This window comes from Coregonus clupeaformis, chromosome 17 (assembly GCF_020615455.1).
Source record: "Coregonus clupeaformis isolate EN_2021a chromosome 17, ASM2061545v1, whole genome shotgun sequence".
Classification (NCBI taxonomy): Eukaryota; Metazoa; Chordata; class Actinopteri; order Salmoniformes; family Salmonidae; genus Coregonus; species Coregonus clupeaformis.
Genome location: NC_059208.1, coordinates 3,713,854 through 3,736,810, shown reverse-complemented (window position 1 = coordinate 3,736,810; position 22,957 = coordinate 3,713,854). Strand labels below are relative to the sequence as shown.

The 22,957-nt window shown below is 42.6% G+C and overlaps 1 protein-coding gene across 1 annotated transcript; it reads left to right on the top strand.

The window, feature by feature from the left end:
• Nucleotides 1–1,114: 1,114 nt before the first annotated feature.
• On the top strand, nucleotides 1,115–17,991 carry LOC123481299 (DNA-directed RNA polymerase III subunit RPC7-like). The gene is made up of 8 exons (XM_045226622.1): nucleotides 1,115–1,323; nucleotides 1,799–1,934; nucleotides 2,304–2,433; nucleotides 4,932–5,000; nucleotides 5,391–5,447; nucleotides 15,882–15,952; nucleotides 16,097–16,216; nucleotides 17,194–17,991. Exons 2-8 carry the CDS (start codon nucleotides 1,815–1,817, stop codon nucleotides 17,278–17,280), a joined length of 654 nt encoding a protein of 217 aa, XP_045082557.1. The 5' UTR covers nucleotides 1,115–1,323; nucleotides 1,799–1,814; the 3' UTR covers nucleotides 17,281–17,991.
• The last annotated feature ends 4,966 nt before the right edge of the window (nucleotides 17,992–22,957 follow it).

The window sequence follows — 22,957 nt, the reverse complement described above, 5'->3', positions numbered from 1 at the left end:
ATTTGATGTGAATATGCTGAAAGCTTTTCTTTTTATACATGTTAAATGAACTGCAATTCCTCAGTTTGAACATTGCATAATGTTGATGTTGTATATTACATTTGTGGGGGAAAAATGACATTGATAATGACCCAATCTTTATCAATTGAATGGACATTGGGGAACGGGTGAAAATATTAAAATGAATTTAGATCCTGGAAAATGAAGCCCTTTTTGTTTTATTTTGATTTCAAATATAAATCCTGACCTTTTGCACATACTTGATATTTAACTGTCTTCAAAGAAAAAATAAAATACAAAAATATTAATGCTGTTTGAATACTGCCAGTTGATTTAATAACGATTATGCATTGACTGAAAAAATAAGCTAATTTTGGAGGAAATAACTTTGTAATATTTATCTCTTGCAAGCTATGTTTAATAAAGGATGAAACGATTTACTTCTGGAGTGTGTGACTTGTGCTCTGTTAAAAAAAAGAACCCCTGTATTTCCTGTGTCACTATATATTTTTATTTATTTAACTAGGCAAGCCAGTTAAGAACAAATTATTATTTACAATGATGGCCTACCCACGGCCAAACCCGGACGACGCTGGGCCAATTGTGCTAGGGGTAGATGTGAAATGTAAAGTAAATATTTGGCATTACATACCATTTAAGAGTCTAAACTTTTCAGCAACACAAGCACAAAGCTTACATGCAAATCTAAAATTCACTCCAAACTAAACACCACACCCTCACTTTCTTACTCAAACAATCCTAAATCCTTGTTCATAAACCATTGGCAAATTACAAAAGACTCAAGGAATAATAGCGCCATCTGGTGGCAGCACTGGCAGGGCTATTTTGGGCAGAATGAGAAGAGCATCAATTATTTATTTTTCAATGTGTTATGAGCTGTTTTTCCTTAGTGCACAGACAGAAGAATTAATTAATGAACAATTTACTACCTTTTGTTTTTTTCTATGATGTGGCTCACCACAACTGCTAAAAAACACTAACACATTTTTGAGGGGGAAATGGTATTACGGTAGATTAAATTGGAAACGTATTATATGTCAGTACTTGACAGTAGGGCGGAATCATTCCGCACAGTAAATGTTTCCTGAGACATTCAAGGCCGACGGAACCCACGTTTTCTCCAGTTGAAAACATCCGGCAGTCTATGCACGTGTGGATTTATTCCTAAAATGTGTAGTGTTCTACAGTATAAGCTATTTATGTGTCAAGAGGAAAATCAGCATACATATTATAGCCTGCAGTTTATTAGACGGCTCAACCTGCAAGCTTAATCGTAAACTACATCGCTATCAAGCCAGTTAGGTAAATGGAAAAAGGACCATGTCATAGAATGACCCTTGGCGGCGAAATATAGCTTGCTAGCCAGCCAATACTAGCTAGCTAGCTGGCTAAACAACAAGCACAAAGCTGCACTAGAGAGGTCACTGGCTGGCAGTTGAAATATCACAGCTAGCTAGATATCTTGCTTGCTAAAAAATGTGGTGTACTTGTGTGAAATTAACTCTCGAGAACCGAAGCCCATACAGCAGAGTCAGTAGGGCAAGGGTGAAATGCGATAGCTACTGTAACTAGCTTTCCTATTCTGTATGGACTTCCATGTGGTCATTGAGTGCTAGTTACCTGACTAGTTACTAGCTATCTGTAAACAAAGTTACATTGGGGCCCTAGTGTTGGGAGCCCTGTCTCAAATGCTAGTTAGATATCCACAATACTGGCTGCTATGTGTATTTGTGTTTGTTAGGCTACGTCTACTATCTGTTTTCTTTCATGCATTTAGCTACAGACTCATCGCCATGGCTGGAAGAGGCAGGGGTCGTGGAAGGGGTCAGATGACCTTCAACCTGGAGGACTTGGGCATAGGAAGGGGAGACAGCCTGCCCCCCACCACCTTTAAGCCCTCACCCCTCTTCCCTGTGAGTGTGCACATGGAGTCATGGCTTGTAAAGAGCCTGGACTCACCTTGCCACTGTTGCTTATAGTGCTCTTGTCTTGAGCATCACAAAATTTAAATAATGACAGTTATCTAATATTACTAGTAATGTAATGGATACATGTTTTGTTTTTCTCTTAGAGGCATTTTTTCTCTGAGTTACATGTACAATATGATTTGTATGGACACTGACTGGTTTAGACACATGATAATGCCTACCATCCTCTAACTGTGTTGCAGTATTTTGAAATACTGTATAGTAATTTAAATGTAGTAATGTCTTTGCTTAGTGCTAGTGTTGTGGCGCTATAACAACCCAGTCTCCTGACCTGTTCCCCCTCCTTAACCTCAGCCCATGCCAGTCCAGCCTGTGCCCCTGCAGACAGGAGAGGAGGTGGAGTACATGCTGGCTCTGAAACAGGAACTGAGGGCCGCCAACAAGACCCTGCCCTTCTACATCAGACGGGCCGCTCCCAAAAGAGGTAAGCCAGCGCACACAGGATTAAAGGTAGAGTTAGCGATGCACAAAATAAATGGCAATATCAGGCCGATTTCGCAAACAACTAAGGGCATTGAAGCGTGAGGCCATTTTGGTCCCATAGCTATCACATTGTAGCTATTGAAGTGCACCCGTGCACATGCACAGCTACTCTATGATAATTGGTGAGTGCATTCTCTTGCATCTCGCTCATCTGCAACATCTGCGGTGCTGCTTGTGGCAACGTCATCAAATCAAATTGTATTTGTCACATGCGCCGAATACAACAGGTGTAGTCCTTACAGTGAAATGCTTACTTACAAGCCCATAACCAATAATGCAGTTTTAAGAAAATTAGAATGAGGCCGCGCTCAGTCCTCTTTTTCCTGTAGTCCACAATCATCTCCTTTGTCTTGATCACGTTGAGGGAGAGGTTGTTATCCTGGCACCACACGGCCAGGTCTCTGACCTCCCTATAGGCTGTCTCATCATTGTCGGTGATCAGGCCTACCACTGTTGTGTCATCAGCAAACTTAATGTTGGTGTTGGAGTCGTGCCTAGCCATGCAGTCATCTGTCAACAGGGAGTACAGGAGGGGACTGAGCACGCACCACTGAGGGGCCCCGTGTTGAGGATCAGTGTGGCAGATGTGTTGTTACCTACCCTTACCACCTGGGGGCGGCCCGTCAGGAAGTCCAGGATCCAGTTGCAGAGGGAGGTGTTTAGTCCCAGGGTTCTTAGCTTAGTGATGAGCTTTGAGGGCACTATGGTGTTGAACGCTGAGCTGTAGTCAATGAATAGCATTCTCACGTAGGTGTTTCTTTTGTCCAGGTGGGAAAGGGCAGTGTGGAGTGCAATAGAAATTGCATCATCTGTGGATCTGTTGGGGCGGTATGCAATTTGGAGTAGGTCTAGGGTTTCTGAGATAATGGTGTTAATGTGAGCCATGACCAGCCTTTCAAAGCACTTCATGGCTAGAGACATGAGTGCTACGGGTTGGTAGTCATTTAGGAAGGTTACCATAGTGTTCTTGGACACAGGGACTATGGTGGTCTGTTTGAAACAAGTTGGTATTACAGACTCCGTCAGGGACAGGTTGAAAATGTCAGTGAAGACACTTGCCAGTTGGTCAGCGCATGCTCGGAGTACACGTCCTGGTAATCCGTCTGGCCCTGCGGCCTTGTGAATGTTGACCTGTTTAAAGGTCTTACTCACATCGGCTACAGGGAGCGTGATCACACAGTGGTCCGGAACAGCTGAGGCTCTCATGCATGCTTCAGTGTTGCTTGCCTCGAAGCGAGCATAGAAGTAATTTAACTCATCTGGTAGGCTTGTGTCACTGGGCAGCTCACAGCTGTGCTTCCTTTTGTAGTCTGTAATAGTTTGCAAACCCTGCCACATCTGACGAGGGTCAGCGCCGGTGTAGTACGATTCAATCTTAGTCCTGTATTGACGCTTTGCCTGTTTGATGGGTCGTCGGAGGGCATAGCGGGATTTCTTATAAGTGTCCGGGTTAGAGTCCCGCTCCTTGAAAGCAGCAGCTCTACCCTTTAGCTCAGTGCGGATGTTGGCTGTAATCCATGGCTTCTGGTTGGGGTATGTACGTACGGTCACTGTGGGGATGACGTCATCGATGCACTTATTGATGAAGCCAGTGACTGATGTGGTGTACTCCTCAATGCCATCAGAAGAATCCCGGAACATATTCCAGTCTGTGCTAGCAAAACAGTCCTGTTGCTTAGCATATTGCAGAGTCTCAGTTTGCAATGCCAGGGTTGTGGGTTCGATTCCCACGGGGGACCAGTATGAGAAGAAAAAAAAATGTATGCACTCACTAACTGTAAGTCACTCTGGATAAGAGCGTCTGCTAAATGACTCAAATGTAAATGTTGTCCCGAGTGAAGTATGTTCGGAAAACTCGAAGGAATGCATCTTAGAAATAGTTTTCACATACAAACTGTATATGTCTGAACTCATAATCAAATACGCTTCCCAAAAATTATATGATCGCTGAGATAGAACCTTTGTTTCTGATTGGCAAATTTCTAAAATGTTCAAAGTCCCATTAGGTAGCCTTATTATAATAATAATAATAATATGCCATTTAGCAGACGCTTTTATCCAAAGCGACTTACAGTCATGCGTGCATACATGTTTTTGTGTATGGGTGGTCCCGGGGTTCGAACCCACTACCTTGGCGTTACAAGCGCCGTGCTCTACCAGCTGAGCTACAGAGGACCATTATCAGCTGTCCATGTAAACCGGATTGTAAGGGCAAAACATGTAAATATTTAAATAAACTATTATATTAATCAGAGTATTCACAATAGTCATATTATATAATGCATGTAAAAGTACCCAGTTATGATGGCTGTTACTGTATGTCAGACAAATAGTACGGTATAGAAGGTTTTGTAATTGAGTCTTCTAATTGTTTTCCCTGGCTGGTATTATATGAATAGGACATTGTTAGTTGTAATCATGCTGCTGTTTCCCTTGTAGATGTTGATCGCTACTCTGATAAGTACCAGAGCGGAGAGCCCAAGGACAGTGCCATCGAGTGGAACCCAGGTGAGTGATGATTGGTTGGGGCTGGTTTGTGGAAATACTGGGGGTTAGAATCTGCACCCAACTGATCACAGAACAGTTGTCTCTTTCATTAACACTTTAGTTCCCTGTACCACTTTCCTGCCGTTAGTAGTTTTCAGTGGCAACACCTAGCCTAGCCAGACTGAGTCAGTCCTTTTTCTGAACTGGTTTCTTTTGATGCAGTGTTGGTATATGTCCAGCAGATGGTGCCAGACAACAAGTCAATTTCTGGTCTGAACTAATCTGACTTTTATTCTTGTGCTGTGGTGTCATTATTCCTTATACTGTGAATAAGATCCATTATGGTGTGTTTTTTGTGATGTGTATTTTTCTTTGTTAACGTGTTTCTCTTTTTCTATGGTTCTGTTTCAGACTGGAGCAGATTGCCTAAAGAGCTTTGCATTAAAGTGAAGAAGCCTCTGGCTAAAAGTGAGTACTTTGTCTGAAAGGCCTTGAGATTTGTGTGTGGAATTCAAACTTTGTGGAAGCCATGTATTGTTTTCAATTGAGAGATTTTTTTCTCAGATACTCAATAAGTGAACTTTCATCTACATATTTTCTTAGCTACTTACTTTGGCCTTTGAATTCCTTCAGAAACACAGGCCGCTATTGAACCGCTTCTCACCCCTTCTGTCCAGGGCCGTAACCAGGGTTTGAGTTTTAGTGAGGTCATAAAAAAAAACCATTCAAATGCTATTTGGTGAACAGTAAAAATGACCCCAGCCATTATCACCTTGGCTGCTGTATGTTCATTCACCTCAATTGATCTACATACACATCGCCTATTAGCTATATAATTGTAATGTTATAACCATGAAAGGGGTGTAATGTGAGAAATGGTTCACACTGACACGTAGCATCAGGGACGAAACGAAAACGTATGATATTTTTAGAACTTTATTATAAGGTAGGCCTATATGGAAGATAGGCCATGTGGAGATGTTCATATTGAAACATAATTTTTGTAAGTTCTTAACTTGTTTGATAAGATTAGTACAGATTTTCTCAGGCCCAAGTTTAGGAACCACTGTAGTAACTTCTCTCTCTGCTTGCTTCCTCTCTCTCTGTATCTTCTGCTTCCTCCTGCATGAATTGCAGCCTGCCTCAGCCTCATCACTGAGCGCCACATGCCCACATCACTGTCTGTCTCAGTAGCCTACTCTCTGTAAAGGAAACCTATTATGAGAACGTATTGGCGTATCGTTTGCTTCTGCTGAGGTAGGCTCAGTTCAACGTTAGCTTCTTACTTAATCCTTCTAACTGGCTAAGTAATACTAGCCAGAGACCTTCAACGTTGCTGCAATACAAGTCTCTGCCGGCAGCTAGTCACCTAACTGACTAACATAAGTGACGATTTACCAGTTGTGCATTATCCGAGAGTCAGTTTTTGTTTGTTTGGGACGGTTTTTGTTTGTCGCGGGACGATTTTAAAATGGCCCTTTGTCCGACATCTCGCAAAAGCACTGTCAGCAGCGTCTCTTCTTGTTTACTTGAGCCGACTGTGAGCTGGGGTAGTTCGTTTCACATCTCAGGCCCTCGTGAGGTCTGTGACACGAGAGGGCAGAGTTAGCCTTTTGGGAGACTGGTGAATGTGCTCCTAAAAAGGCAAATCTGGGGGATGCAGGCGAACATAACGAACAAGATAAAGGCGAAAGAAACGCACACCTATTTAGGCGAGGTGCTGGCTGACGGCGTAAAACACTTAAAAAATAAAAGGAAAGCCGCACACTCTAGGAGCTCAGATGCAATAATTTAATATCTTAATAACCAACGTTTCGACAGACAAGCTGTCTTCATCAGGGTATAATGACAAACACTGCGGGTCACTGGTTTATATAGTGTGAAAGGACACACGCAGGTGTCTGTAATCATGGCCGGGTGTGGCCTAATAGCATTGGCCAATTCACAGATAAAAAGCAACATACAAAAAACATGGATAGCATATGATCATAGATACTTAGCTACATAGGCCCACAACATTTACAATGAATAGCAAAATCACAAGAATGGCTTCAAATCAAAGTCTACGTTGAGACCGAAGGGAGCAAGGGTCTTTAAATTAAAGATCCAGGCAGCCTCTCGTTTTAACAATAAGTTGTCGAGGTCACCCCCTCTCCTAGGGAGGGTGACATGTTCGATGCCGATATAACGTAGGGAAGAAATAGAGTGGTTCGATTCCAAAAAGTGGGCAGCGACTGGGTATGTCGAGTTTTGGCACCTAATGGTGCTACGATGCTCCGGGATTCGTACTTTTAATTCGCGCTTACCAGTTGTGCATTATCCGAGAGTCAGTTTTTGTTTGTTTGGGATGGTTTTTGTTTGTCGCGGGACGATTTTAAAATGGCCTTTTGTCCGACATCTCGCAAAAGCACTGTCAGCAGCGCCTCTTCTTGTTTACTTGAGCCGACTGTGAGCTGGGGTAGTTCGTTTCACGTCTCAGGCCCTCGTGAGGCCTGTGACACGAGAGGGCGGAGTTAGCCTTTTGAGAGACTGGTGAATGTGCTCCTAAAAAGGCAAATCTGGGGGATGCAGGCGAACATAACGAACAAACCACTGTTCATGATTCCACTCGTTCGCAAAGAGGCAGGCATGATTAGAACTCTGTCAGATAAAAAATTATCGTTCTGAGCTTTAATCAACGCTGGGAGCAATATTTAGATGTTGACCCGTAATATATGTTATTTATTGTGTACAAAAACTCTGAATATACAAAACAATAAACATAGACTGACCAGGTGAAAGCTATGATCCCTTCTTGATGTCACTTGTTAAATCCACTTCAATCAGTGTAGATGAAGGGGAGGAGACAGGTTAAAGAAGGATTTTAAAGCCTTGAGACAATTGAAACATGGATTGTGTGTGTGTGTGTGTGTGTGCTGTTCAGAGGGTGAATGGGCAAGACAAAATATTTAAGTGCCTTTTGAACAGGGTATGGTAGTAGTAGGTGCCAGGCGCACTGGTTTGTGTCAAGAACTGCTACACAGTTTCCTGTGTGTATCAAGAATGGTCCACTACTCAAAGGACATCCAGCCATACTCCGTATACAGGGCATTCGGAAAGTATTCATACCCCTTCACTTTTTCCACATTTTGTTACTTTACAGTCTTATTCTAAAATTGATTAAATACATGTTTTCCTCATCAATCTACACACAATACCCCATAATGACAAAGCAAAAACAGGTTTTTAGAAATTTTTGCAAATGTATTAAAATAAAAGAAATATCACATTTACATAAGTATTCAGACCCTTTACTCAGTACTTTGTTGAAGCACCTTTGGCAGCAATTACAGCCTCGAGTCTTCTAGGGTATGACGCTACAAGCTTGGCACACCTGTATTTAGGGAGTTTCTCCCATTCTTCTCTGCAGATCCTCTCAAGCTCTGTCAGGTTGGATGGGTAGCGTCGCTGCACAGCTATTTTCAGCTCTCTCCAGAGATGTTCGATTGGGTTCAAGTCCGGGCTCTGGCTGGGCCACTCAAGGACATTCAGAGACTTGTCCCGAAGCCACTCCTGCATTGTCTTGGCTGTGTGCTTAGGGTCGTTGTCCTCTTGGAAGGTGAACCTTCGCCCCAGTCTGAAGTCCTGAGCACTCTGGAGCAGGTTTTCATCAAGGGTCTCTCTGTACTTTGCTCCATTCATCTTTGCCTCGATCCTGACTAGTCTCCCAGTCTCTACCGCTGAAAAACATTCCCACAGCATGATGCTGCCACCACAATGCTTCACCGTAGGGATGGTGCCAGGTTTCCTCCAGACGTGACGCTTGGCATTCAGGCCAAAGAGTTCAATCTTGGTTTCATCAAAGCAGAGAATCTTGTTTCTCATGGTCTGAGACTTTAGGTGCCTTTTGGCAAACTCCAAGCGGGCTGTCATGTGCCTTTTACTGAGGAGTGGCTTCTGTCTGGCCACTCTACCATAAAGGCCTGATTAGTGGAGTGCTGCCTTCTAGAAGGTTCTCCCATGTCTAGAGCTCTGTCAGAGACACCATCAGGTTCTTGGTCACCTCCCTGACCAAGGCCCTTCTCCCCCGATTGCTCAGTTTGGCCGGGCGGCCAGCTCTAGGAAGGGTCTTGGTGGTCCCAAACTTCTTCCATTTAAGAATGATGGGGGCCACTGTGTTTTTGGGGACCATCAATGCTGCAGACATTTGTTGGTACCCTTCCCCACATCTGTGCCTCGACAGAATCCTGTCTCGGAGCTCTACAGACAATTCCTTCGACCTCATGGCTTGTTTTTTGCTCTGACATGAACTGTCAACTGTGGGACATTCTATACACTGGTGTGTGCCTTTCCAAATCATGTCCAATCAATTGAATTGACCACAGGTGGACTCCAATGAAGTTGTCGAAACATCTCAAGGATGATCAATGGAAACCGGATGCATCTGAGCTCAGTTTCGAGTCTCATAGCAAAGGGTCTGAATACTTATGGAAATAAGGTATTTCTGTTTTTTATTTGTTATAAATGTCATTATGGGGTATTGTGAGTAGATTACTGAGGAAATTATTATTTAATCCATTTTAGAATAAAGCTGTAACGTAACAATGTGAAAAAACGTCAAGGGGTCTGAATACTTTCCGAATGCACTATGTATGTATGTATATATATATATATATAAATATATATATATATATAAATAATTGAAATAATAATTGTCCTTCAAACTTTGCTTTCGTCAATAAATCCTCCATTTGCAGCAATTACAGCCGTGCAGACCTTTGGCATTCTAGTTGTCAATTTTGTTGAGGTAATCTGAAGAGATTTCACCCCATGCTTCCTGAAGCACCTCCCACAAATGGGATTGTCTTGATGGGCACTTCTTACGTACCATAAGGTCAAGCTGCTCCCACAACAGCTCAATAGGGTTGAGATCCAGTGACTGTGCTGGCCACTGCATTATAGACAAAATACCAGCTGACTGCTTCTTCCCTAAATAGTTCTTGCATAGTTTTGAGCTGTGCTTTGGGTCATTGTCCTGTTGTACAGTGAGGGAAAAAAGTATTTGATCCCCTGCTGATTTTGTACGTTTGCCCACTGACAAAAACATGATCAGTCTATAATTTTAATGGTAGGATTATTTGAACAGTGAGAGACATAATAACAACAAAAAAATCCAAAAAAACGCATGTAAAATTTTTTATGAATTGATTTGCATTTTAATGAGGGAAATAAGTGTTTGACCCCTCTGCAAAACATGACTTAGTACTTGGTGGCAATCACAGAGGTCAGATGTTTCTTGTAGTTGGCCACCAGGTTTGCACACATCTCAGGAGGGATTTTGTTCCACTCCTCTTTGCAGATCTTCTCCAAGTAATTAAGGTTTCGAGGCTGACGTTTGGTATCTCGAACCTTCAGCTCCCGCCACAGATTTTCTATGGGATTAAGGTCTGGAGACTGGCTAGGCCACTCCAGGACCTTAATGTGCTTCTTCTTGAGCCACTCCTTTGTTGCCTTGGCCGTGTGTTTTGGGTCATTGTCATGCTGGAATACCCATCCACGACCCATTTTCAATGCCCTGGCTGAGGGAAGGAGGTTCTCACCCAAGATTTGACGGTACATGGCCCCGTCCATCGTCCCTTTGATGCGGTGAAGTTGTCCTGTCCCCTTAGCAGAAAAACACCCCCAAAGCATAATGTTTCCACCTCCATGTTTGACGGTGAGGATGGTGTTCTTGGGGTCATAGGCAGCATTCCTCCTCCTCCAAACACGGCGAGTTGAGTTGATGCCAAAGAGCTCCATTTTGGTCTCATCTGACCACAACACTTTCACCCAGTTCTCCTCTGAATCATTCAGATGTTCATTGGCAAACTTCAGACGGCCCTGTATATGTGCTTTCTTGAGCAGGGGGACCTTGCGGGCGCTGCAGGATTTCAGTCCTTCACGGCGTAGTGTGTTACCAATTGTTTTCTTGGTGACCATGGTCCCAGCTGCCTTGAGATCATTGACAAGATCCTCCCGTGTAGTTCTGGGCTGATTCCTCACCGTTCTCATGATCATTGCAACTCCACGAGGTGAGATCTTGCATGGAGCCCCAAGCCGAGGGAGATTGACAGTTATTTTGTGTTTCTTCCATTTGCCAATAATCGCACCAACTGTTGTCACCTTCTCACCAAGCTGCTTGGTGATGGTCTTGCAGCCCATTCCAGCCTTGTGTAGGTCTACAATCTTGTCCCTGACATCCTTGGAGAGCTCTTTGGTCTTGGCCATGGTGGAGAGTTTGGAATCTGATTGATTGCTTCTGTGGACAGGTGTCTTTTATACAGGTAACAAGCTGAGATTAGGAGCACTCCCTTTAAGAGTGTGCTCCTAATCCCAGCTCGTTACCTGTATAAAAGACACCTGGGAGCCAGAAATCTTTCTGATTGAGAGGGGGTCAAATACTTATTTCCCTCATTAAAATGCAAATCAACTTGCGTTTTTCTGGATTTTTTTGATGTTATTCTGTCTCTCACTGTTCAAAAAAACCTACCACTAAAATTATAGACTAATAATTTCTTTGTCAGTGGGCAAACTTACAAAATCAGCAGGGGATCAAATACTTTTTTCCCTCACTGTAGGAGGAAATTGGCTCGAATCAAGCGCCGTCCACAGGGTATGGCATGGCGTTGCAAAATTGAGTTAAAGCCTTTCCTTCTTCAAGATCCCTTTTACCCTGTACAAATCTCCCACTTTACCACCACCAAAGCACCCCCAGACCATCACATTGCCTCCACCATGCTTGACAGATGGCATCAAGCACTCCTCCAGCATCTTTTCATTTGGTCTGCGTCTCACAAATGTTCTTCTTTGTGATCCGAACACCTCAAACTTCGATTCGTCTGTCCATAATACTTTCTTCCAATTGTCCTCTGTCCAGTGTCTGTGTTCTTTTGTCCATCTTTATCTTTTATTTTTATTGGCCAGTCTGAGATATGGCTTTTTCTTTGCAACTCTACCTAGAAGGTCAGCATCCCAGAGTCGCCTCTTCACTGTTGACGTTGAGACTGGTGTTTTGCGGGTACTATTTAATGGAGCTGCCAGTTGAGGACCTGTGAGGTGTCTGTTTCTCAATCTAGACACTCTAATGTATTTGTCCTCTTGCTCAGTTGTGCACCGGGGCCTCCCACTCCTCTTTCTATTCTGGTTGGAGCCAGTTTGCGCTGTTCTGTGAAGGGCGTAGTACACAGCCTTAGTTTCTCAAATGACTGCCTTGCCTGGTTCACCAACTACTTCTCAGATAGAGTTCAATGTGTCAAAACGGAGGGCCTGCTGTCTGGACCTATGGCAGTCTCTATGGGGGTGCCACAGGGTTCAATTCTTGGGCCAACTCTTTTCTCCGTGTATATCAATGATGTCGCTCTTGCTGCTGGTGACTCTCAGATCCACCTCTACGCAGACGACACCATTTTGTATACATCTGGCCCTTCATTGGACACTGTGTTAACAATCCTCCAAACGAGCTTCAATGCCATACAACACTCCTTCCGTAGCCTCCAACTGCTCTTAAACCCTAGTAAAACTAAATGCATGCTCTTCAATCGTACGCTGCTGGCACCCGCCCACCCGACTAGAATCACTACTCTCGACGGGTCTGACCTAGAGTATGTGGACAACTACAAATACCTAGGTGTCTCGTTAGACTCTAAACTCTCCTTCCAGACTCACATTAAGCATCTCCAATCCAAAGTTAAATCTAGAATCGGCTTCCTATTTCGCAACAAAGCCTCCTTCACTCATGCAGCCAAACGTGCCCTCGTAAAACTGACTATCCTACCGATCCTTGACTTCAGCGATGTCATTTACAAAATAGCCACCAACACTCTGCTCAGCAAATTGGATGTAGTCTATCACAGTGCCATCCGTTTTGTCACCAAAGCCCCATATACTACCCACCACTGTGACCTGTACGCTCTTGTTGGCTGGTCCTCACTACATATTCGTCGCCAAACCCACTGGCTTCAGGCCATCTATAAATCACTGGTCATCCCCAAATCCAACACCTCCTTTGGCAGCCATTCCCTCCAGTTCTCTGCTGCCAATGACTGGAACGAACTGCAAAAATCTCTGAAGATGGTGACTCTTATCTCCCTCACTAACTTTGAGCATCAGTTATCAGAGCACCTTACCGATCACTGCACCTGTACACAGGCCTTCTGAAATTAGCCCACTCAACTACCTCATCCCCATATTGTTATTTATTTTGCTAATTTGCACCCCAGTATCTCTATTTGCACATCATCTCTTGCACATCTATCATTCCAGTGTTAATACTAATTGTAATTATTTTGCACTATGGCCTATTTATTGCCTTACCTCCATAACTTGCACATTTGCACACACTGTATACAGTGAGCACCATAATTCATTGGACAGTGACCATTTTTTTGTTAATTTGGTTCTGTACTCTAGCACTTTGAGTTTGAAAGGATACAATCACAATGAGGGTGAAGTGCAGACTGTCAGCTTTAATTTGGGGGTATTTTCATACATATCGAATTAACCGTTTAGAAATGACAGCACCTTTTGTACATGGTCCCCCCATTTTAAGGTACTACAAGTATTTGTTAAATTGGCTTCACAGATGTGTGTTGTTAGGCAGGTGTATTCATTTGTGTCGTTAGTGAATGCAGGAGAGCTGTTGATGAATAGTATTGATTCTAGACTTTGCTATTGCCTTTGGAGGTTGTTGTTGGGGTGTGACAACATGAGGAAGACAGCAGTGTCGATGCAAATGAAGCTGGCCGTCATAAGGCTCAGAAATTAAAATCAATCAATCAGGAACATTGCAAAAACCCTGGCCATGCCCAAGTCAACAGTTTGGTTCATCATTAACAAGAAAAAAACAACCGGTGAACTCAATTATGTCAAAAGACCCGGTAGACCGAGGAAGACCATTGTAGTGGATGACCGGAGAATACTCTCTATGGTGAAGAAAAACCCCCTGACAACAGCCCAACAGATCAAAAACACTCTCCTGGAAGTAGGTGTAGATGTGTCAAAGTCTACCATACGTAGAAGACTACACCAGCAGGACTACAGAGGCTACACTACACGATGCAAACCACTGATAAGCCTGAAGAACAGAAAGGCGAGATTACAGTTTGCTAAAAAGCACCTAAAAGAGCCCCAAGAGTTCTGGAAAAAAAGTATTGTGGACAGATGAGACAAAGATTAACATGTACCAGAGTGATGGAAAGAGGAGTGTGGAGAATAAAAAAAAAATGCCTATGATCCAAAGCATACCACCTCATCCCTGAAACATGGTGGAGGGGGTGTTATGGCTTGGGCCTGTATGGCTGCCAGTGGAACAGGCTCACTTGTCTTCATCGATGATGTGACTGCAGACAGAAGTAGAACAATGAATTCTGAAGTCTACAGAAATATTTTATCTGCTCAGATAAAACCAAATGCCTCCAAACTCATTGGACGGCACTTCATCATGCAACAAGACAATGACCCTAAACATACTGCTAGAGCAACGAAGGGGTTTTTGATGGCCAAAAAGTGGAAAATCCTTGACTGGCCGAGTCAATCACCGGATCTGAATCCAATTGAACATGCATTTTACATGCTGAAGAGGAGACTGAAGGCAATAAGTCCCCGAAACAAGCACAAACTGAAGATGGCTGCAGTACAGGCCTGGCAGAGCATCTCCAGGGAAGATACTCAGCGTCTGGTGATGTCGATGCATCGCAGACTTCAAGCAGTCATTGCATGCAAAGGATATGCGACCAAATATTAACAATGATTACTTTATTCTACATTATGTTAAACTGTCCAATGTTTTTTGATGCCCGAAAATGGGGGGGACCATGTACAAAAGCTTCTATAATTTCTAAACGGTTCATCCGATATGTATGAAAATACCCTCAAATTAAATCTGACAGTCTGCACTTCACCCTCATTGTTATTGTATCCTTTCAAACTCAAAGTGCTAGAGTACAGAACCAAAATAACAAAAAAATGGTCACTGTCCAATGAATTATGGTGCTCACTGTATATATTTTCTGTGGTATTTTTGACTTTATGTTTTGTTTTACCCCATATGTAACTCTGTGTTGTTTTTATCGCACTGCTTTGCTTTATCTTGGCCAGGTCGCAGTTGTAAATGTGAACTTGTTCTCAACTGGCTTACCTGGTTAAATAAAGGTTAAATAAAAAATAAATAAACAGCGTTGTACGAGATCTTCAGTTTCTTGGCAATTTCTCTCATGGAATAGCCTTTATTTCTCAGAGCAAGAATAGACTGACGAGTTTCAGAAGAAAGTTCTTTGTTTCTGGCCATTTTGAGCCTGTAATCGAACCCGCAATTGCTGATGCTTCAGATACTCAACTAGTCTCAAGAAGGCCAGTTTTATTGATCCTTTATTCAGCACAACAGTTCTCAGCGGTGCTACCATAATTGCAAAAGGGTTTTCTAATGATCAATTAGCCTTTTTAAATGATCAACTTGAATTAGCAAACACAACGTGTCATTGGAACACAGGACTGATGGTTTCTGATAATGGGCCTCTGTACGCCTATGTAGATATTCCATTAAAAATCTGCCGTTTCCAGCTACAATAGCCATTTACAACATTAACAATGTCTACACTGTATTTCTGATCAATTTTATGTTATTTTAATCTACAAAAAAAAATGCTTTTCTTTCGAAAAAAAATGACATTTCTAAGTGACCCCAAACTTTTCAACGGTAGTGTATGTATGTGTGTGTGTATATATGTGTGTGTGTGATTAGAAAAAATTCACAAGTTACGGACATTGGTGTCCTCATATGTAGTTACGGCCATGCTTCTGTCTTTTGCCATTTGTTGCCATGTCAGTTCTCCATTTTTTATTTACTTACTTTTGGGTTAACCTTCATGTTCCATTCTTCTCTTCTAGGGCATGCACCCCAAGTTAAACGGCCAAAGAAACCTATTGTGGGAAAAGAGGAGATTCTCACCAAGCTGGAGGTAGGATATTACCGTAATGACTAACCTTTCTTCGAAAGGAGACTAGAGATCATAAATGTATACCTTTTAGTTATTCCTAATTAAGGGCTATTTGCATATTCCCTGCCCTGGTTTTGATGTTTCGTGGAAATTCCCACTCTTCAGACTCTCGAAAAGAAAGAAGAGGCAGTGAACTCTGATGAAGAGGAGGACGGGGAGAAAAAGAAGACAAACGAGGAAGAAGAACAGGCAGAGGCAGAGGACTATGAGGAAGACTTTGAAGAGGTAAGGGGTAATGGCGACTGATGTGGCCCGTTACATTTTGTACCCGTCTCCTCTTTGAACCTGATTGTTATGGTCAGGGATTTAGTTTTTTTTATGCCAGTTGAGATAATGGGTGGCGAGTAACACTGATGCGAACAGCACTAGTTTATCGTAATAGCTACTCAAACGCTATTCACAAAATATAAATGGTGTGTAAGGTGTGTTTAGGTTCCTTAAAATCCTCACTTTCTCATCAGAGGTCCGTTAGCTGGTAATAGCCGTCTTTTGGTCGATAAAACATTCGCCGGACACATTGACCAGCAGAAAATATCCTGACGAAAATGCATGTCTTCTATAAGTCACAATGGCTATGCATGGAGATTGGTTCAGGTTGTCTTTCAATCATCTGTAGATTATTCCTGTCTGTCTTGAGCTCGCGCTCTAGCTAGCGAACTTGACACATTATGTTAACTGGATCCGGCCTTCAGTTTCCTGTGCCATTGAGTTTGTGACATACACAGCTGTATTTACGCAGGCCATAAGTGTTCTATGATGTTTTGCTAGATTAATCTCTCCAAAAGAGTACTCACATAAATGTCATACAATTTCACAAAGGAGGACTATTTAGATTAAGTAAGATGCCTTCCTCTTCCTCTAATGTATGGTTGAATAGCTATGTCAAACATGCTAAAAACAGCGCAAATCAAACTAGCTATCTACTATACCAAGAAGGGACAGACAAGTGGAAAAATTAAGCGACACTGAAACAGAGAATGTTTACAAGCCAGCGGGACCGAGGAAATGTGCATTGTGCATGGAGCCATTGTTCACTTGGTAGGCTATCATTCCTCCTTGCATAGCTCAATAATCATTGCAACCGTCTCGATTCCATAAGTGCTGTCATTTGGCATTGGGCACTCTGGCAAATTAAAATCTGGTCACAAGTCTGGCCACAAGTTTTTCCCTAATGGAAACTCTGCTTCTCATCTGTGTTCCAGGATACCGACTACATTATGTCTTACTTTGACAATGGAGAGGAGTTTGGAGGGGACAGCGATGACAACATGGACGAAGCCACTTACTGAGAGACAATAAGAGTGCTGATAACACTAAATAGACTATAAGAGGAGGCCTTGAGTAATCCTCCCTGCGGACGCAGTTACAGTATTTTAATTACTTGTGGAGTCATTGGCCATGGTAATAAAGACATTGAAAGCCTGCTGCTATTCAGCCATGACAGGTATAGTCTAAAACATGGAAAGAACAATATGCTGCTATCTGATAACCTAGGTCCAAGACATGGAAGGTGGTGACTGCTGGTGGAGACAGTTGCTCAATGTAGATGTCTAGAGAAAATACTTAAACTTATTGTATGTGGTGGTTTAAAGTGCCAAAGATACTAACTAGTCATACTGACTGTTCCACTTTCTTCAGCTATGTTGAGGTAGTAATGGGAGTTGATTTATTTACAGGCCATTGTTGCCTTTTATAACTTTTTAATAATAGATTTTATGGTTTTAATTAACAAATAATGTACAATTGCAGTAATATAGGGTTTTTAGAGTAAATACATGTTTTAGAGAAAGGTATTTTAGCTTTTGCAATTCCTTGGTGTAACAGCCTTTTTTGTGTGTGTATACGACAGTCAAAGGTTGTAATTACAGTTTTCAATGTCTTAGCTAATCAAAAAATGTCATTTTTTAAATTTTAAATATTTTATTGATGTAATGTGTAATTTATATTATACGAGTTGAAAATTTGAAAGTGTTGAATTTGATTCTCTAAATACATTTTAAAGAACCCTAGCAAATAGTTGCGTTTTCTTTCAACCAACCAGCAGATGGCATATTAGTTCAAGGTGAATCAAGGGTGGTGTAAGTTAATTGTGTGTAGTTGTTAGGTTATTCAGCTAATTTTACTGAATTCCTGGTAATTTATAGTGGTGAGCTCCCAGAAATAGAGTTATCCTCTATTTCATTGAAAAGGGTTTAACATCGTGCCGTCCACAGTGAAAAGAAAACCCTTGAAATCCAAGCCTAATCTAGGGGCAGAAAGTTTCCATTGCGTGAATAGCTTTGAAAAAAGGCTTTGTTGATTTTTACTCCCAAGATCAGCCCTGCAAGTCTTCTGCGCTCTAACCATTGGATTTTAAGAAATTCTCTATCCAAACAACATCAATGACACTTAAACGGGGCGCAGGTATCCTCAAGGTCAGAGCGTTGGGCCAGTAACTGAAAGGTTGTTAGAATCCCAAAGCTGACAAGTTGAAAAATCTGTCGCTGTGCCCTTGAGCAAGGCACTTGCCCCTAATTGCTCTAGGGACGCTAGACAATGGTGACCCTGGCTGTGACCCTACTCCCTGCGGGTGTCTCAGGGGAAGTTGGGATAAGCAAAAAACACATTTATATTACTTACTTGTGCGTAACAGCACAAATATAAGCACCCCCCCAAATAATAATAATAATAATTATTATTATTATTATAAACAAGTGCATTATGAATACTGCACATTCTGTTTAGTGCTCAGTTAATCCTCAGCAGACACAGAACTGGGTTAAGACCTGTGATTCATAATCATCCTCACACAGACCTGACGTGATCCAGACTAGCCTACTGCAGCTGCACTCCTCTGCTGCTGGGTGTAAATCAAGGAGGTATACCAAATGCCGAAGATATTCTTTGGTATTTTTGTTTAAGCCATAGCACTTGTCACGTTGTGCACGTATGCAAAATGTGCATGTATGCAAAAGTGTTAGCTTACATGTTGACGTGGTTGTATCTGCAATGTAAGCATTCCCTCTGCGGTTCCCTCATTAGAGCATAGCTAAACTAGGCTCTAGGGGCGACCTGGGTCCGGGGCTTCTCCTTTTCAAAGGCATGTTGAAAATGGGGAAATATGTTTTCATGTAGTTGCTAAGGGCAGTGATACCAATTGTAACTGTGTCGGGACCTAGTCCTGGGGTTAGTTCCTTTTTAGGAACAAGACTGTAGTCAGCATAGGCTGTGCGCAACAAATTGACCGCTTGTGTGTGTGTAAGCCCACTGCATCGCCCCTGGCTGCCGTTTAAAGCAGATACCCATAGACTTCCAGTCATTGCACATTGGCTCCCGAGTTCATCTGACTCTGGGGAAGTAGATTAAGGGCCTCATTGCCAAAATCTTGATATATCTGTTTAAGTAGACCAAATGTTTCGGTTGTGGACTTTTACAGTAGGCCTACTTCCTTCCATCCAAGGTGTGGAAAGACATGTAAATAGTACGAGTTCCTCAGAAGTGTGCGTGGACTAACCAGTTGAGCTTCAGATAAGGTTAACTTTGCATTGTATTGCCTATGGTTTTACGGTTTAGGCTGAGCTAATGAGTACAGTTCCTCCAAAGTAATGGTTGCTGCAGTCTATTTGGCTTTCAGTTCAACTTATCTAGTGTCACGTCTGAAAAGCGCAGTCTAAACTGAGTAATGTTATAGGATGAGTTTCACATCATAAGCATGTAGCTCATTTTTGCCTTTGCATACACAGATCTAACCCCTGGCAAAGATGTCCCCTCCTGTTGTTGTCAACTCAACGCATAGAGCTTGAGTGGCCTTGCCATTCATGAGTTCAGTATGGGAACCATAGAGCCACAGCCATCGGTAAACAAAGGCAAAGCTCTGTGGGCCTTTCTATTCATGGTGGCAGCCCCACCCACTGTCACATACACAGAAGGAGTGGAGGTGATGGTGCTCCTTTGTCGGTCGGTCACACGACCATGAGTTCTGTTTACAGACCTGCATATCTCATCTGCTCTTTCTGCCGGATGACTTCGTTGTGCAATGTGTTTTTCTTCCTGAGGGAAGACCGTATACTATACATGCGGGGCCCACGCACAGTTGTCTATAGCTTGCACAGGTTTGTTCTGTACACTATTTCTAAAACAACATGTTTTAGGGTGAAACTGCTTTACCAGGTGCTCTGCGCATGCAAAGGTGAAAGATGTATTCTTACGTAAAACTCATCCTATGATCTTCGCTGAGTTGGTACTGCAATTATAATACTGCTGGGGATTAAACTGTTCTCATCTTTGACTCATGTAACTCTTTTGATGGAGGGAAATAATGTCATTATTGAGTTGATTATTAAATGTCACCAATTCAGTTTCATCACTTTATTGTGCATTTTAGCCACTGTCAATTCAGAAGAGATTCTATTTCATTACATTATTACCCAATTGAGATTTAACCTAAATAGACGAGGACATGCAAACAAATAGCCTCTTGACTGATTCTGAAGAGTTGGTCAACATAATCACAGAATACTCCTTCAAAACAAGGTTGTGTTCATTTGGCACCAAACAGAAGAAAACCTACTGAGAGCAACACTCATTTTTGTTTCCGTTGCAAAATATTTTCTGTTGCGTGTCCCCAATGAACATGACCCTGGACTTGTTCACCACACTCCTTCCATGGGTATCCCACTTTCTGGAATTTAGCCAGGCTGCTCCCCCTTGAATCGGGGCCATACGACGTAACCAGAGAGGATTCTAGTGTCTGGTCAGGGCCGGCAAGCAGGCGACAATTTATAGCTCTCGACAGCCCCCGCATTTGAACTGCCTACAAGAATGTCAGCCTTATGGAGTGGAGTGATCTGTGGCCATAGTGCTGGCACCCCTTTTCACAACAAGCCTCACACGGTGGTTTTTACAAGGGCACACACTTATTTCTTTGTCCACAACCTAGTGTTTGAACCGTGTATAGGTTAGTCCCTGTTGCCCTCTGTCCCCTACCATGCTAGTCCATTTTGTAAGTGTCTTATACTGGGTTTATGTTGGGGTGCTATCTCAAGACATTTGTGAAAATAATTGGTGGTTATTGATGCAGGCCTAACAGTGAAATAAGGCATGCTAAAAAAGGTGAGCAATATCACGTTTCCTCTTCAAGGGCGGAAGTGGTATTGCGGTTTGCCTTTTGTTTATGCTGGGAGAGAACATAGCTAGAACATTGTGTGCTATGCACTCTACTGAAACCTTTGATGGGTGGGTGTCTGCAGAGAAAATGAACTCTTAGAAAAATAGACTCAGCAAAAAAAAAGTGGCACAAGCTAGAGTGTGATAGTGCAAAGCATCTGACTGTTTATTCAATGTGTCATTGTGTTTTCCTGAGGATATGGCACAATATTGTGTGGCTCCAATGCTTCCCTATCTTTTATATCACAACTGCTTTCCTTAGCAACTGACTTAGGCAACACATGTTGCATCCTCTGATCAGATGTAGTAGATTTGAACAATGCTTATTCAGTAAGATTCTGTATCTGATGGTGCAATTCCACCATAATCGTCATGGTGACAGTATACTCTTCTGAACTATGTTCAAAACAGTTCATAAATCAAATCAAATCAAATTATATTTGCCTCATGTGCCGAATACAACAGGTGTAGACATTACAGTGAAATGCTTACTTACAAGCCCTTAACCAACAATGCAAAGTAAAACAAATAAAAAAAGTGTTAAGCAAAAAAATTAAAGCAAATAACTAAAGAGCAGCAGTAAAATATAATAACAGTAGAGAGGCTATATACAGGTGCCATAATGGTGTTGATGTGAGCAATGACCAGCCTTTCAAAGCACTTCATGGCTACAGACATGAGTGCTACGGGTCGGTAGTCATTTAGGCAGGTTATCTTAGTGTCCTTGGGCACAGGGACTATGGTGGTCTGCTTGAAACATGTTGGTATTACAGACTCAGTCAGGGACATGTTGAAAATGTCAGTGAAGACACTTGCCAGTTGGTCAGCACATGCTCGGAGTACATGTCCTGGTAATCCGTCTGGCCCTGCGGCCTTGTGAATGTTGACCTGCTTAAAAGTCTTACTCACATCGGCTACGGAGAGCGTGATCACATAGTCATCCGGAACAGCTGGTGCTCTCATGCATGCTTCAGTGTTGCTTGCCTCGAAGCGAGCATAGAAGTGGTTTAGCTCGTCTGGAAGTGTTGTGTCACTGGGCAGCTCGCGGCTGTGCTTCCCTTTGTAGTCTGTTAATAGTTTTCAAGCCCTGCCACATCCGACGAGCGTCAGAGCCGGTGTAGTACGATTCAATCTTAGTCCTGTATTGACTCTTTGCCTGTTTGATGGTTCGTCGGAGGGCATAGCGGGATTTCTTATAAGCGTCTAGCCTTTAGCTCAGTGCTGATGTTGCCTGTAATCCATGGTTTCTGGTTGGGGTATGTACGTACGGTCACTGTGGGGATGACGTCATCAATGCACTTATTGATGAAGCCAGTGACTGATGTGGCGTACTCCTCAATGCTATCTGAAGAATCCCGGAACATATTCCAGTCTGTGCTAGCAAAACAGTCCTGTAGCTTAGCATCTGCGTCATCTGACCACTTTTTTATTAACCGAGTCACTGGTGCTTCCTGCTTTAGTTTTTGCTTTTAAGCAGGAATCAAGAGGATAGAGTTATGGTCAGATTTGCCAAATGGAGGGCGAAGGAGAGCTTTGTATGCGTCTCTGTGTGTGGAGTAAAGGTGGTCTAGAGTTTTTTTTTCCTCTGGTTGCACATTTAACATGCTGGTAGAAATGAGGTAGAACGGATTTAAGTTTCCCTGCATTAAAGTCCCCGGCCACTAGGAGCGCTGCCTCCGGATGAGCATTTTCCTGTTTACTTATGGCCTTATACAGCTCATTGAATGCAGTCTTAGTGCCAGCATTGGTTTGTGGTGGTATATAGACAGCTACGAAAAATATAGAAGAAAACTCTCTTGGTAAATAGTGTGGTCTACAGCT